The sequence below is a fragment of the Pyrenophora tritici-repentis genome, chromosome 1 (assembly GCF_003171515.1).
Source record: "Pyrenophora tritici-repentis strain M4 chromosome 1, whole genome shotgun sequence".
Classification (NCBI taxonomy): domain Eukaryota; kingdom Fungi; phylum Ascomycota; class Dothideomycetes; order Pleosporales; family Pleosporaceae; genus Pyrenophora; species Pyrenophora tritici-repentis.
In genome coordinates, this window is record NC_089390.1 from 3,513,927 (window position 1) to 3,530,051 (window position 16,125).

At 51.4% G+C, this 16,125-nt stretch overlaps 6 protein-coding genes across 6 annotated transcripts; 1 reads left to right on the plus strand and 5 right to left on the minus strand.

Moving 5' to 3' along the window:
• Positions 1-92: 92 nt before the first annotated feature.
• Positions 93-1,472, minus strand: PtrM4_013970 (uncharacterized protein; the record flags this gene model as incomplete). Its single annotated transcript, XM_001931317.1, has 1 exon — positions 93-1,472. One exon carries the CDS (start codon positions 1,470-1,472, stop codon positions 93-95), a length of 1,380 nt encoding a protein of 459 aa, XP_001931352.1.
• A 2,592-nt stretch (positions 1,473-4,064) lies between these two features.
• PtrM4_013980 (Arp, Ankyrin repeat protein) lies at positions 4,065-7,282 on the minus strand (the record flags this gene model as incomplete). Its single annotated transcript, XM_066103121.1, has 2 exons — positions 4,065-6,489; positions 6,540-7,282. 2 exons carry the CDS (start codon positions 7,280-7,282, stop codon positions 4,065-4,067), a joined length of 3,168 nt encoding a protein of 1,055 aa, XP_065965323.1.
• A 164-nt stretch (positions 7,283-7,446) lies between these two features.
• PtrM4_013990 (uncharacterized protein) lies at positions 7,447-7,860 on the minus strand (the record flags this gene model as incomplete). The annotated part of the gene is made up of 1 exon (XM_066103122.1): positions 7,447-7,860. The coding sequence occupies one exon, from the start codon at positions 7,858-7,860 to the stop codon at positions 7,447-7,449; it is 414 nt and encodes a 137-aa protein (XP_065965324.1).
• Positions 7,861-9,260: 1,400 nt separating this feature from the next.
• Positions 9,261-10,139, plus strand: PtrM4_014000 (uncharacterized protein; the record flags this gene model as incomplete). Its single annotated transcript, XM_066103123.1, has 1 exon — positions 9,261-10,139. One exon carries the CDS (start codon positions 9,261-9,263, stop codon positions 10,137-10,139), a length of 879 nt encoding a protein of 292 aa, XP_065965325.1.
• Positions 10,140-10,742: 603 nt separating this feature from the next.
• PtrM4_014010 (uncharacterized protein) lies at positions 10,743-11,058 on the minus strand (the record flags this gene model as incomplete). Its single annotated transcript, XM_066103124.1, has 2 exons — positions 10,743-10,746; positions 10,799-11,058. The coding sequence occupies 2 exons, from the start codon at positions 11,056-11,058 to the stop codon at positions 10,743-10,745; spliced, it is 264 nt and encodes an 87-aa protein (XP_065965326.1).
• A 3,506-nt stretch (positions 11,059-14,564) lies between these two features.
• PtrM4_014020 (RhaT, Permease drug-metabolite transporter (DMT) superfamily) lies at positions 14,565-15,730 on the minus strand (the record flags this gene model as incomplete). Its single annotated transcript, XM_001931321.2, has 3 exons — positions 14,565-15,387; positions 15,446-15,641; positions 15,727-15,730. 3 exons carry the CDS (start codon positions 15,728-15,730, stop codon positions 14,565-14,567), a joined length of 1,023 nt encoding a protein of 340 aa, XP_001931356.1.
• Positions 15,731-16,125: the final 395 nt, after the last annotated feature.

Consider the following 16,125-nt stretch of genomic DNA (forward strand, 5'->3'; position numbering starts at 1 on the left):
TCAGTCCGCAGGCCGCGGCGACGTCAGTTCAGTCAGTCAGTTTTAGTTTAATTGAAAAGTCTTGGCAGTCAGTCCAGTCCAGTTCAGTGACCTCAGGACGTCAGTTCAGTCAGTCCAGAGAGCTCCGGACTGACTGAACTGACTGATAGCAACTCTGCCTCACGCTCGTCCTCGTGGTGATGTAATTCCTCAACCAGCTCCTCAGCCTCGGCAGACCACTCTTCGCGGACGGGGGCGGAGACGACTTCTTCTGGTAGAGTGGATGGTGGGGGAGGTGCTTTGGGAAGTGGGTAGTCAGCTTCTTCATCGCTATCTTCAATGATGGCAGCGGACTTGTACTTCTTGGTAGATGAAGCATTTATGGTGTCTTCGTCAGTGTGAGGTTTCTTATGCTTCCTTGAGTTGGGCGCAGGTGTCTTGGAGGGTGAGCTAGTGAGCTTTGATACCTCCTTGGCTACTTTGCTGTTGGATAGAGAATGGGTGCTGAGAGCAACTTTGGTCTTTGTGATCTTGTACCTATCGCTGGGCTCAGGAGCAGCCTTCGTCTTCACTGCGAGACCCTTCCGCAGACGACTCCGCTGGACCCTGTCTTCAGCAATCTGCTTAGGCGTCTTTTTAGTCTTTTGCTTTACGATCGGTGTATCATCTTCCAGTTCATCCACGTTAATGCCTTTTGCTATCTCGCCCCGATGTCCATCCAGTTTCGCCTGGAGCCAAATCTGCTTGGCTTGTTCCTTGCGCCTAGTACCAGCATCAAACTTGGCCCTCATCGCCCCCTTCACCTCAATGATCTCATCGTACTTGCCGCGGAACATCTGTGAGTACATGTTTTGCACCTCGCGCTCCACACGTTGGATAGGCGGTGCACGTCGCGGCGCCTTTCCATCCTTGATATCAAGGTAGCTCAGCCGACCGTTCTCCATGCCTTCAAACTTTCCGATGATTTTCCTGGCGAGCTTCTTGAGGCAGGCCGGAATATTTGGGGGCGGACAGTTCTGATGTTCTGCCCAAGGCGAACGGTCCTCGAAGCGTTGCATGTGCGGCTTGTAGGAGCCGTGGTTGTTGTGAGGGTCATGTGCATCCCAGGCAATGTAGAACTCCTGGTGGTCGCAGAAGCTCACAGAAGAGCAGTTCTCGCGCTCATGGTGCACTTTCTTGGGTACGAAGATGGCACCGAGCTCGGCAAAGTTTGAGGGGCGCACAACGTTACGGGAGAGATAGCGGCGCTCTGGTCGATAAGAGTTCGTGGGCTGGTTGTTGTAGTCGGGTCGATAGGAGCTCGCGGGGTGGTTACCGTAGTTGGGTCGGTAGGTGTCCGCGCGGAATGCAGTTCCGTCTTGCAGGGCTCGAGTGAAGCGCTGCAAATCCGTGATACTAGGCAGTCCCTGAATCCGAGGCGCGGTGTGAGTGCCTTCATACCCTGCCTCGTTCTCGATGTTGGAATTCTCCAGCTGAGATGTCGCGGTATTCATGATGACAGATGTCGTGGCCGTCGTAGTTGAATTGTCTTATAGAGTGCCCAGGTGTATACTAGATACCTAGGTAGAGTTTGCAGGGTAGATTGAACCTTGGAAGTGACCGTGCTTGACTTGCGTCGTGAGTCGTATATTAGAATCTGACAGAGGGGTTGAGGTTGTTGTGAAACAATTGTGTTGTAAGTGGGGGAGTGGAGTCAAAAGAGGAATTGATTTGGCTGCTTGCGTTGTAGAGAGTAGAGTGGTTCTGGAAAGTAATGGAAACAATAGAACAATAGAGAGCAAGAGGCGCTCGGACCTCTAGGTTGGCGAACCTGCGCCCTTTTACGCAATACCGACGGAGTGAGTGTGTCGCTGAAACAGTGTGATTCACTTTCACTCCTTCACTCATCCTCACTCCTTATGTCTTGGATAATGACATTGTCAAGACAAAGGAACAGCGAACTATGAATCAAAGTGCGCGCGTATACACTTTGCACACAATACAGCGATGCATCTTTGTAATACCGTCTTCTTTGTTGTACACAGTCAACGACAGTAACTGTTCAGAGATGAGCGTTAGCGTCATTGTGATCATAAGGTCTCCCATATCTACTTACGCTCAAACAAGTTTGAACATCCGCATGTCCTCTTTGTACTTCTTACTAATACCGTCATACGTATTAGTACCACCCCACTTCTCTAGCCCAAACCCAAACCCAATCCTTTTGAATATGCCTTCAAATGGAGCGTCCCACTCCTCCTTGTCTCCTGTATCTGCTACACCTGTCACCCTCTCTAGAAATAATTCACAAACAAGGCTGTTGATACGGCAAAGGTGAGGTTGAATCAAGTAACGGTCGTTGCAACGAGTTGAAGTAGATGGTTATGATTGATTAGAGGAGGTGGGCTGCAGCTCGCGTACGAACTGAATCCCACCCCACGGCACGGGCCACGCACGTAGTCACGTGCTCGCCACGTACGTACGGTGGCTCGAAACTAAGAGCAACCAACAAAGGCTTTTGTCAAAGCCTCGTAATCAGAATGGCACAAAATGAGTCGCGCGATCGTATACAGTTGGGTCGTTCTGACCGTCTGCAAATATTTTCACAGTGGGACTGGAATCTTTGAGTATCCGATTCATCAAAAGCATTAAAACAGAAATAGCTTTGACCAGGACAAGTTACCCAGGACCACGACGGTGTTATCTTCTTCAATGTAGCCTGGGCATCAGCCTCAATTGTCCCGGTACACCGATCCCATAGTAATAAAATTTCCAGATACGGCTTCCATGATCCAAAAAGGTAGTCATCTTTCTTGAAGTCGTCAGGGAAAACTTCAATGAACTTATTGGCCACACCCTGTATTGCAGCCAATCGGTCTGTCCACCTGGAGAGACATTTTCCAGAGTAATTATACACGATTGCGGTCCAAATTTGTAACCTCATGAGCGGATGTCAACTCTTGTCGAGCCTTTGTGTGCGGATCAATTGACCTGAAGTATTTATGTGGATACGTACGTCTTATTCCCATTCTCTCCAGGGTGGAGTTTCTCGCGGCCTGAATCGGCATTCACACCGACTGTGCATGGTCCATTACCATGCTTATTCAGATGGCGTAGCATATAACGTCTATCACTGTTGGTCGAAAAACACCCTATGCCGAAACGAAACGAGCTTCCAAAAGTGATTGTTCTTTGTAGCATAATTGTATAGGGTTATAGTCTACTTGTTGGTTGGCTTTGCACTAAGTGCGTAAAGGGAAATAACGATAACTAGGAATGCATTCTGTTCGGTGGTTGTGATTATTGATTGTCTACGAACATAGCTGCTACGAAGGTATACCTAAGCTCTGCGCAAGGTGGGCCGAAGTCGGGCCGAAGTGTCAAGCAGCCGACGTCTCTACCGATACTCACGATCCGACACTACTAAAATATCTTCTGTAGCTGCTCTTCTCTCTAGAGCCTATCTGGAAAGCGAAAATCACGAGAGCTGTTGATACGGCTAAGGTATCGGAATCACCTTCGTTGCAACGAGTTGAAATGATTGTGATTGTTCTTGTTGTTCTATGGAGGTGGAGGGAGGTCGGCAGTAAGGCAGCAGCTAGAGCTCGGACCACACGGCTTAGTAAGCCGTGTAATCCAAGCTCGTGCATGCAGCAACCAGCTGCCTTATCTACCGCAGGTTCGATTCCCAACAAGAGCTTTTAGTGTTATTAATCATTCTGCTTGCAGTCTCTGAAGCTGTTCCTGCTTTTAACCCCTGCTCTACTGTCGCCACCGATGCTTCGCAACTTTTCGGAGGGTCTAGGCGATAGACTACTTGCGCAAGAAGATACCTTAAGCTTATAGTGGTATCCGACACACGCAAACATGTGCTCTAAGATTATCCGTAAAAGATGATGCATAAGCTCTCTTAGCATGTGTTTAAGCGAGCTTCAGTAAAGAAAGCAGGTAGAATTACTTATCTGTATTGTACGTACCCGGTATGCTACTTAAGTTATTTAAATAGAATACCGAGAGAACGTTAACTTGGGCCTTAAAACTAGACAATCTTGCTTACGTTGACGTATATCTGCATTAAACAGTATACTGACCATCTATTTATAGCCTCAAATTGAATCCGCGTAAGTTACATTGCCACACACTCTTCCCTGCGCGTTGACACCGGCGCCCTTGTCAAGCAGCAGCTTCACAATCGCCTCGTGGCCTCCTGCTGAAGCCGCCTGGAGTGCGTTACCGTACTCTCCACCCTGCGCGTTGACATCGGCGCCCTTGTTAAGCAGCAGCTTCACAATCGCCTCGTGGCCTCCTGCTGAAGCCGCCTGGAGTGCGTTGCCGTAGCCTCCACCCTGCGCGTTGACGTCGGCGCCCTTGTTAAGCAGCAGCTTCACAATCGCCTCGTGGCCTCCTGCTGAAGCCGCCTGGAGTGCGTTGCCGTAGCCTCCACCCTGCGCGTTGACGTCGGCGCCCTTGTCAAGCAGCAGCTTCACAATCGCCTCGTGGCCTCCTGCTGAAGCCGCCTGGAGTGCGTTGCCGTAGCCTCCACCCTGCGCGTTGACGTCGGCGCCCTTGTCAAGCAGCAGCTTCACAATCGCCTCGTGGCCTCGTGCTGAAGCCGCCTGGAGTGCGTTGCCGTAGCCTCCACCCTGCGCGTTGACGTCGGCGCCCTTGTCAAGCAGCAGCTTCACAATCGCCTCGTGGCCTCGTGCTGAAGCCGCCTGGAGTGCGTTGCCGTAGCCTCCACCCTGCGCGTTGACGTCGGCGCCCTTGTCAAGCAGCAGCTTCACAATCGCCTCGTGGCCTCGTGCTGAAGCCGCCTGGAGTGCGTTACCGTACTCTCTTCCCTGCGCGTTGACACCGGCGCCCTTGTCAAGCAGCAGCTTCACAATCGCCTCGTGGCCTCGTGCTGAAGCCGCCTGGAGTGCGTTGCCGTAGCCTCCACCCTGCGCGTTGACGTCGGCGCCCTTGTCAAGCAGCAGCTTCACAATCGCCTCGTGGCCTCCTGCTGAAGCCGCCTGGAGTGCGTTGCCGTAGCCTCCACCCTGCGCGTTGACGTCGGCGCCCTTGTTAAGCAGCAGCTTCACAATCGCCTCGTGGCCTCGTGCTGAAGCCGCCTGGAGTGCGTTGCCGTAGTATCCACCCTGCGCGTTGACATCGGCGCCCTTGTCAAGCAGCAGCTTCACAATCGCCTCGTGGCCTCCTGCTGAAGCCGCCTGGAGTGCGTTACCGTACTCTCCACCCTGCGCGTTGACATCGGCGCCCTTGTTAAGCAGCAGCTTCACAATCGCCTCGTGGCCTCCTGCTGAAGCCGCCTGGAGTGCGTTGCCGTAGCCTCCACCCTGCGCGTTGACGTCGGCGCCCTTGTTAAGCAGCAGCTTCACAATCGCCTCGTGGCCTCCTGCTGAAGCCGCCTGGAGTGCGTTGCCGTAGCCTCCACCCTGCGCGTTGACGTCGGCGCCCTTGTTAAGCAGCAGCTTCACAATCGCCTCGTGGCCTCCTGCTGAAGCCGCCTGGAGTGCGTTGCCGTAGCCTCCACCCTGCGCGTTGACGTCGGCGCCCTTGTCAAGCAGCAGCTTCACAATCGCCTCGTGGCCTCGTGCTGAAGCCGCCTGGAGTGCGTTACCGTACTCTCCACCCTGCGCGTTGACGTCGGCGCCCTTCTCAAGCAGCAGCTCTGTCGTCCCATAATGTCCGTTGTCTGCTGCGAGATATAATAGAGCTTGGTCGTAGCTATCCTTCCGTTCTAATACAAGTTTTTTCTCTTGCCCTTGACTTGAGAGTAACTTTTCTAGTGTGCTTGATATACCGAATCGTGCTGCAAGATGTAATCCTGTGCTGTTCTTAGGATATTTTTGGCTATAACCGCGGTACTTATATCTCGGAGCTAAGAGCACCTGCGTAGCGCTCGAAACTAAGCAGCTATTAGAAAGGAACAAATAGACTAGCGCGCACGCATCGCTCTCCACCTTCACAATATGCTCTCCCCAATGATTGGCAGCATAGTCTAAGAACTTGCTCTCTTTAAGCCTTTTATCAAACTCTTTGTCAAAGGAGCAGCTACCCGTTTTGAAAACATCGAACGATAGGTAAGTGAGGCATGTTAAGGTAATGTGCAGCGGGGCACTAGGGTCCCACGTGTCTCTGATGCGCTCAAAATACTCTTGCGTAGTGTAGTGCACAAGACGGATAACAGCGCTTTCGCGATCGACAACGACAAGGCCAGCACACACAGATAGTAGGTCCTCGACATCAGGTAGGTTGTCGGGATCGAGCTCCGGTTCCTCTAGCTCCACCGCTAGGGCGCAGCACAGCTCGGCCGTAGTAAGTGGTCTCCTTGCGTACGTAATCCACAACAGGACTTTCTTGGCTAGTTCGTAGTGTCCATCTAACTGGCTCTTAATTCGCTGCAAAGCGTCTTCGTATGCATCATTAAGCGCGGCTGAGCCTTTTAAGAGATTGTCTAGCGTCGTCCTAACCTTCTTCGCCGTTGTCTTGTCTGACAGAGAATCGATGTGTAAGCGAGCAAGAAGAAACCTAAAAACTCGTGAGTCTGTATCACGTTACAGACCTAACAAATGACTTACATGCCGTCTACTTTCTCCGCGATTTTCTCTTCCACCATTTGCTGCAGCGCAGGGTCTCGCTGAATGCATTTAGGTAGTCGGTACATCTGGCCGGCTATAAATCGCCTCACGTCTTCATTGCTAGCTCGGACTTCGAGCCTGTGCGCTTGTTTAAATTCAGTTTCGACTTGGGGTATAAACCGCGAGGTGGTCACAAGGCGAACATCTTGTCCTGCCTGCAAGTCTCGGAGTCTGGCTAGAAACAGGCGGCGAGTGCCGTCGCTGTCTCGACACTCATCCAGAGCATCAATCGCAATATAGACAGTGGGGTGCATTGCAACTACCTCTCGGAGGGCGCCAAAGATCTCCTCAAGCGATGGCTTCGTGCCTCGATCGGCATGCTGCTTGTATAGTCGTTCTACAGGCTCTGCCGTCGATGGTCGACCCTGCACTAGCTGCTTAACGATAGCTGCCAGCATACTAGAGGCATCCTGCTCTTCCTTTGCTTTGTAGTTGCAGTACACATACGCAACTCCCAACGAGCTGCTCTGCGCAGACTTTAGGAGGTGGTCGATCGCGATCGCTGCCACCATTGTCTTGCCGGCGCCGGGAATCCCCGGGCAGAAGAGCGTGCCCTTCGGCTCACCAAGCCACTTCGCGAACTCGGGCGCATCGAGAAACCACTGGCCCGTTCCCTTCTGTCTGCGACCTATGATGTCCGATTGTTGCGCGGGGTAGTCGGTAGGCGAAACCCATCCCACCATCTTCCTGTGCCTTGCATTGGTTTCATCTTGCTAGATCTCGTCTACTCGAGACTGTATTGCGGGCACGTGTGTTCGAACGAAGCCGGTATCGTCCTTAATAGCCTGAGAGAGTTTGCTTCTTTATGTGAGCGGCCTTGCTCTGCGGTCTTAGTTACTATTGAGGCTTACAAATTGTCTATCTGCAACGCGATCCCCACGAGCGTCTTTAAACGCTCGATTCCGGCCAATATGCTAGCGATTTCTTCCTTCTTGAACTTCCACATCAGCGCTTTGCCTGCCTGCTGTAATCTACCTCCATCGGTCATCTTAGTCTGTAGTACCTCCAGCGCCTGCTTATACTGGTCGAGCGGTCCATTCTCGACTCCAAGGGCTCGGATGGCGGTGTGCCACGGTGCGTCCACGCTTCCCTCCTCGAGACGGAACCTTAAGTTGGTAAGGAGGCTGTGTGCGTTTGAGGCCTCAACGGCGCACCTTGCACGATCTTTGGAAGCATCGTTGACGTCGTTTAGGTACCCAAGGACCTTACCCGAGAGCTGGAGAACTGCAATGATGCTAGCTGTGACGCTGAGGGGATCCATACCCAGACAAAATCGGCGGACGAAGCAAGTACGGATGGAAGAGCTACTGGAGAAGAGAGCGGCATCGTGTAGGCAGCCAAGTTGCAAGCGCCTAGGCTGAGGGATGCCGTAGCAAGGCTGAACAGCTGCATACGATGTGCGTTGTGCTGCGCCGCATCAGGTGCAGCCGTGCAGCAGGTTGACCATCAACCAGAGGGCTCTTTCGTTTCGTGTTGAAGGGCGCAAAATGATGCATTCCTATGAAGCGAGTGTTATATTGCGTCGCATGAGCGCGGCAGGCCTCGACCGGCGATCCCTTGTGGCAAGTGTTTCTTGGGTTGCTCTCGTCACGTGTGTTCGAGGCAAACTACAGATCCTGCAGCGTTGCATGAGTTCAGTTAATAACTTATGTTCCAATTAATCGCTTGCTGACTTTACTGACTTGTGCGTGCTTTGATCAAGAAGATACACCTAAGCTTTTTTAGAGTCGTCTATGAAAGGTTACATAATGGCTATTTTTAGCGACTTTGTTGCCAAGAGTCGTGCCAGGTGTCGTACCAGCTGCCACTCCTACCACATACCCGTCACACAACCACACCCACACAGTAGACATGGATCGAGCCAGCCAGGTGCTGGCGCAACCCATCCCTCCAAATGTGCCCAGAACATATGCTGTCCTATCAGAACGGGGCAATGTGCCTATCTCAACACTCTGCCATCGCAAGCACTGACGACGCTCGAAAGAGAAACTGGCAGAGAGCCGGCAATACCTCACCCCTAAAGAAGAAAAAGCCCTCGTAAAGTTTATATTACTGGTGTCTAGTCTTAGGCACCCTGTGCGAATCAAATTCATGCGCTCGCTAGCGTTCCGAATCGCTCTCCGTCGATCCACGAACAGGCCCCTCAAGCCCCCGGGCCCTAATTGGCCCCGCGCGTTCGAAAAACGCCATGCAGAATTAAGAGCGAGACGAGTGAAGGCTATGGATTGGAAGCGACGTAATAGTCACATATACGATAAGGTCACGGAGTGGTTTAAAGTGATTAGCAAAGTACTTGAAGACCCAAACATCTTGCCTACCAATGTCTATAACATGGATGAGACTGGAGTCATGCTTAGTATGCTTGGATCCGTCAAAGTTCTTGTAGGTAAGGACGATATTCGAGACTATAGGGGCGCTAGTGCCAAGCGCCAAATGGTGTCTTCTATCGAATGTGTCAGTGCCGACGGTAGGCCGCTGCTACCGCTCGTTATCTAGCCAGCTTCGACACATCGAAGCAACTAGACCACGTACCCGACCCCTAGATGGCATTACGGGCACTCTAAAAATAGGTACAACGACTCAAAGATTAACTTAGAGTGGCTTACACGAGTTTTCGATCCCCAAACTAAGGACATAGCTAACGGCAAGCCACGTGTCCTTATGAACGATGGTTTTGGAACGCATAAAACCGTCGAAATTCTGGAATTTTGCCTCGAGAACAACATCATCCTTTGTCGCCTCCCCTCTCACACCTCCCACAAACTGCAGCCCTGTAACGTTGGGATCTTCGCACCCTTAAAGACAGCCTACCGCGACGAGGTTGAACGACTCAATAGAGGCGGTATAGATCGAATTGGCAAGGAGCATTTCACTTCTCTATACAAACCCGCACGAGACAAGGCGTTCACGAAGAGGAACATCCTAGCCGGGTGGGCCGCGACTGGTTTATTCCCCTTAAATCCAGAAAGAGTGCTCCGAGGAATTCAAAAGCCCACACCTAAGCTCACCATCCCAGACGTCTCTCAAGGGCAGCTGGTATCTGCTTCGGGAGACGAAGTACTGCAGACCCCGCTAACTCTAGTAACGCCCAAGACAACAGACGCTCTTGCATCATTACAGAGCATGATAGAGAAGGATGCCCACACGCTTGACGAGAAGAGCAAGCAGCGCCTGCAGAAACACGTACGGAAGATTGCGACCGCAGATAAGATGTCTTTTGCCAAGTGCGGCCTACTACAGGATCAGAACCGCTTCCTGTTCCAGGTAAATAACGCCAAAGCTCGTCGATCGACGAGATCAGTGGTCTTAGGGAAGGCGAAGGTAATGAGCTATAAGGATCTAGAGGAGGCACGAGCAAAGCGTGAGGTGAAGGATCAGGCTGCTGCGATGAAGGGAAAACGAGATCAGAAGCGCAAGGCTTCTACAGCAGAAGAGGCAGGTCCATCGGTCTCTAAGCGCAAAGCGGTGCTACCAAGTGCGACTCAGCTAGCAGACGCTACGGAGGTGTCTTGGGTGGCTCCAGTGGCGAAGATGTATTAGGGTCAGGAAGTATCTTGTGCAGCATTGCTGGAGACCAATATTAAATAAGATAAAAATAAGTTAAGAACTAAGTCTATCGTATGTTCACTTGGTTAGAGGTCTCTAAGTCGCTGATCTACAGACTTGTCCGGACAAGCTTAGCATACCTGCTGATATATATAAATTACTTAGGCTTAATTACATACAGCTTATGCAGAGATCTTAACTAGCCTGTGTTAGAACTCGCTTACTCCGATATCTTTGACTAGGGTGGCGATTTTCCATAAATCTACGCGCAGTAGTAACCACAGGATTCCTAATAACTTACTGTTGTGGTAGATAGACTTCCAGCGCTTAGGCGCTTTTCTTATGTCTTTTATGTAGTATAGATCCTACAGCTGATCCTATAGCAAGCATTCGCGATTCTAGCATGAAATGATGCTTTGCGCGAGATTGACAAGACAGCTGTAAGGTAGTGGTAATTTTCTGATCAAAATAGTGCATAGTATAGAGAGACAGCTTGAGAACGTGATCTATAAGCGCTCAAACATTATTAAGACGTGTAGGCAGGTATCTATTCCATTGAAGATGGGTACCTCGCTTATTTTTCGACAGAGTGTTTTTCTACCTACGGTGAGGGACGTTAGAATCTTACGTGCCAAAAACGATTCCTGTTGAACCCAGGCGCGGTTTTTAGTGGGACAAGCTCCGCATCCATGGCGAGCCCGGAGTGATGTGCAGGTACCTCGAAATACTGCTCCTGTTGTCTTCGGATTGAGAGTTTGATCGTTCGGGAAGTACCATCTGGCATACAGAAAGGCACTTCGACGCGTTTGGAAGGTGCGTTGACTCCGCATCCTAAGTCGAGAAAGCCCTCATGCACGTTTGCTGCGCTTTGGGCTGAGATGACGAATTCAGCAGTGTGGTAGATGGAGGACATATGTGGCATCTCGTACATTTGGTCCTCCCAATCTCTTGAATGATGCGAATCGCGTCAATCCACAAGTAACACAGGCCAAAGGAGCGCGTAACGTGAATGGCGTCTGCGAGCGTGCATGGGAAGGTAACCATATCAATACCATCCATGTGCGATCTCAAGTTGTCTTTCATCGTTGTCAAATTCCCTTCCATGCCCCATGCGTAACTGAGACATGCGTAGTCTCCCCGTTGGCGATCCGGCGAAGACAGTATAGATGTACTGTCAACAAGAAGAATACTCAGCAGTGATGTCTAGGACACGACGTGGCCATTCTACTCTAGGGGAGACGCAGAGTGGATGATGTGTCTTGCAGTCCTGATACCATGTCTGTCTCTTTTAGGCGACTTTGAAGGTCATCTTTTAGTTCGCGGTAGTCATCACGCTCGCAGTCTCGAAGATCCAACCAGGGGACAGCGTATCATTCCCCCACATCTGCTTGTCTCTCAGCATTAGCCTGCAATGGGTCCCCACACTTCAACCAACCCATTATACTTTATTGGATCTCAGTGATATAGCAAACAGCACGCAACGCTGCGGTTGACACAATTCATGTGAGTATATGTTACAGTCTCTTCTTACTTGAAACCCCTTATTCCACAATTGACTTGATCGACTTACCAATTGGTGTGTAGAACTCATAGAGATGTGACATGGGCCATATTTCAACAGTGTTATAGGTTGTGCGTCTGATACGAACACGGAAACCCTACTTTTGACAATCGTAAACAGCGCTCAAGACCTGTAGGATGAGAGAGCAACCTGAACAGGAGCTAGCAGAAGCAACAATGGCCTCATTGGTGCTTTCGTAGTAGCCGAGTGGAAAGTTACGACAGACGCCGCATTGGCGGGATACGGGAGAGAAGGCTCTTTTTGTGGTACTGGCTTCATGGTCTCTGAACTGCCTGATGCCTGGAAATCTGGAGCTATCGCTTTCATTGAGACTGAGAGTGATTGCAAGAATCCGATAGGTGGCTTCCGTAAAGGGCAGTGGGTGGATGGTGGATCAGCTTCGGAGAACCAATGTCATTATCCGACGAGTAGATCAGAAGAAGTGATGGTAGTTGTCTGGAAGCCGAGGACAGGAAGTGGGAAGGCGGGACTCAGGTTTAACCAGTTTAACCAGACACGCTTCATGCGCCTTGGCATGCAGCGTTCAATGTCGATGATTGGCTCTTCAGAATCCTGCAGTCTTCTCCCACAAATGACATTCGACTTTACAAACTTCTCAGCCTTGCCATTAATTGCAATACGCCAGTCAGCCTTGCGTGAGCAAAACCTGCTGCCTAGCGATAAGCATAAACAAGTGACAAGACTCAGTATGCATATCAAGAAAAAAGAGAAAGAATAAGGTCAATATCGCTCTTGGCTTCCAAACGCGCATCTCATAAAATAACTCCATAAAGCCTAGGTATCACAACCTATACAGCAAGAAAGCCCGCCATCTTAACGAATCCAGCAACTCCAAGCAGCCATTGAAACCATACCCCAATAACAGAATATTCCCAAACACCTCCTCTTACCCCATCTCTCTACCCCTCCTCCCCATCTAACATCCACCACCACCGCCTCCATCGCCTCCACCACCGCCGCCGCCACCTCCTCCGTCACCACCTCCGCCCCCTCCTCCATAAATTCCTCCCGTATACGCCGCGCCTCCACCCGTATAACCCCCGCCGTGATGTCTTCTGTTACGCCTCGACTGGCGCATGGGAGGAGGATAGGTGTTGGAAGGGGGTTTGGACATGCCGCAGCCCATTTTGGCGGTTTTGCGTGGGGGTTGTGCCGTCTAAACCGGGCGGGCGGGCGTTGAGTTGAGTTGTGTCGTATGTACGTTTGTGCGATGGAAGAGTTGTTGTCGTCGCAAGATGTCTGAGTCGGGTCGGATTGTGCGATGATATCGTCGATGTCGAGAGATATATTGTACTGTACTGTAGCGTAGACGTATATACCCCAAGGAAGAAATAAGACGTGTGCGAGATACTGATGAAATATACTTGTAATGACCCCCTTCCATCAACCACGGAACATCTCAACCCTTATATATCTACCTCTTACCACTCCAACAACTACCAAACCAGCTGACCAAAACCCGCATCACATCACCGACCCTCGAAAATCTGCCTTACACGCCGCTTCGCCATCAGCCACCATCATCAGGCGCGCCACCAATCCCTCTTCCAGCACCCTTAAGCGCAAGCGAAGCATCTACCCACCCACGAACCACACTCTTCATACGAACCCACCAAACCGCTTTCTTACACCGGGGTCCTCATTACGGCCAACCGGCCAACCGCCCAAACCCACATACGCCACCACAAACGTCTCTGAACCGGATTAGGAAATCATACAACGCATTCTGCCTCCCCGCATACACCCTTTTTTAGGTGTGCAGTGGACTCCGCCCATTCCAAAGCCACACAGCGACCTGGAGGCCTGATTGACGGACGCAGGGCTGAGACAAGCCGTGCTGTGCTACGCTGTGTCGTGCTGTGCCGATACCGAGGCTTAGTTACGTTAGTGTTGGCGCTGGAACAAGATCCATACATGAGGCTGTGCAAACACTAAACCCTGAACCGAACTTGACCATGGTCACGTGACAAAAGCGGGACCCGTGATTACCCACTATTGCGCTAACCCCCATCAGGAAAATACATCGAGTGACGTAAAAGGGAAGGGTACGCGGGCGAAGACAAGGCGACCAGAGGGCAAACAGAGTAGGGGACAAGTGAAACAAAGAAGCTTACGGCGTCCAAGGAGAAAAAACAAAGCTTGGCGAGATGCTAGTTTGTTTATTGTTAGGCCGAAGGGAAGAAAGCCGAGGGGAAAATAAGACCTAATGCAGCTTTTCTAGTCGTAGTTGTCAGGTGCAACAATGACTTGCAGATTAACGAGGCAAACTTGAAGAATGTGCCTTGTCAGCCATGCAACCACCTCTCCAGCCCGTCATCATCACCCAAACCACCCATCTATGCATGAAGAAAGTTATGTCATTGGGAGTATATAGCGCCATTCGGGGAAGAGATAGATGAAGATGAAAAACCCAACCCCAAAGGAAATATATATATGGGGGCTGCACAAAAAAAAGATAAGAGAAGAAATACGCAGCCCGTTCTCTCAGGGAAAACTCCTAGAGGTTGGGAATGGAACCACCGTGTCTCCAGCCCCGACTCATTTCTATCATAGATCTGTCTTCGCTCTGGCTCGCTCGCTCTCTGTCTGTCTGTCTTTCAGGGGCGCATGGGTGTGTAGATGTGTAGAAAAGCAAGTCGTGGATGCCAACTGCTGATGCTACTCTCACTCGCTCGGTCCTGCGCATCGCATGAATCAAAGTAAAGTAAAAACACCCCGGGGATGCCGTATCCAAAAGAAGAAGAAGAAGCCCTGTACCCGCCGAATGCTCATTATACAACAGTTTCGTTTCGTCTCGTCTACGTTGGTGTGGTTCCTGGGGTGTCGCACTGCGTCTCTTACTTTCCACCCTGCTTCTTCGCCTTGAGCGCAAGATGGGAGTATACCCAGCCACCACTTAGCGCAAGCAAAACACCAAACCACTCCCGTCCGCTCAGGATCTTGCCTTCGCTGTACCAACCTATGCTCAAAATCATGATGGTCTTGAGATGGCTGACAATGTTGAAGGTCAGGGCGCTCGTTCGTCCAATAATCAAGAACTGGCTCAAGTTGTACATTGAGGCCATGATGCCGGATGCTAGAACGCTCCATAGGATGTTGGTGGGTACCTGGGAGAGATCTGGGATAGTGTCGAAGAAAGGAACAAATGGGATGAGGAGGCAGACAGAGATGGGGGCCTGGTTAAGCAGGAGCTGAGGCGGCGAGACGCCAAAGTCCTCAATCTTCTTGCCGATCCAGATCTGGTATAAAGCAGTACTGCAGAAAGCCAGGGTCGCAATGATAACACCAAAAAGCTGGGTCTTTGCCGCCTCGTTGATGGTGAACGAGACCCCAATGCATGTCGCAAGGATGGCAGCCAGCATGTACTTGGTAACGTACTTTCGGAACAGGACGAAGTTGATGAAGACGACGGTCGGCGTAGTCATGACCTTGGATAGCTGATAGAAACCGATCGAGTTGAAGGTCAAGCTGAGGTTGCCTAGTACGACGTAACCGGCGAAGAAGCCGCATACGGGCAACATGTTCCAGATGTTTAGTCGCACAGCCTTGAAGGCGTGGAATGGCCGCAGGGTCGAGATGAAGAGGACGAGCGTGGTAGCTGTGAAATGCCACATGACGACCATGAGCTGGCATGCTTTCAGTTGCTTGTCACTGAAGACGCTATTGAGAGTGTCAGTACATGGTCCCCCCTACTAGGGCTGCCTGTGTGGCTCTGTACCGTTTACTAAGGAAGATCAATCCCAGTGTTGAGAGCGTGTTCAGCGCAATCCAGAAACATGTTATCAGCTTCTCCTTGAGCGGTAAACCTGCAGGCTCCGTCGCCGGCTTCTCGAACGTCGGCAGCTCTTCCAGCTCGTGGGATTCGCGGGGGTCGATATTGTCGACGAGGCCCTCAATCGAGGGGCGCTTCTCTACTGCGTGACTGTCAGCCCGTGTCCCCATTCCGCTTCTGATGTACTCGAGTGCCCACAATCTGGACGGTGTTGGAGCTGGACGTACCCATGATAAGCGGAGTGTGGTTGCAACGTAGCGAGCGATGTGGGCGATGTCGTCAGATGCACGCGCGCATGCCAGAAGGAAGGTGCGAGCGGATAGTGTAGGTAATGTGAGCCAAAACGTCAGACGGCTGGCAGTCTAGCGATGATGCTGTTGCACTGTAGCGGGAGGGCCGGGCAATGTGCGGCGGTGTAAGCGCTTGGTCGTCCGGTGCAGGTGCAGGTGCAGGTCCAACAGCGAGCAATGCGGCAACGGCGAACAAGGACAGCAAAGAAAAGGCCAAAGTGAAGCAGCGACTCAGAAGCGTAACCAAGAAATGCGAGTGGCGCGACACAACAGCGAGGCCCCAGGGGGTATATACCCAAGACCGACCTGGTGTCCGAAAGGGATCTTCTTACGCCA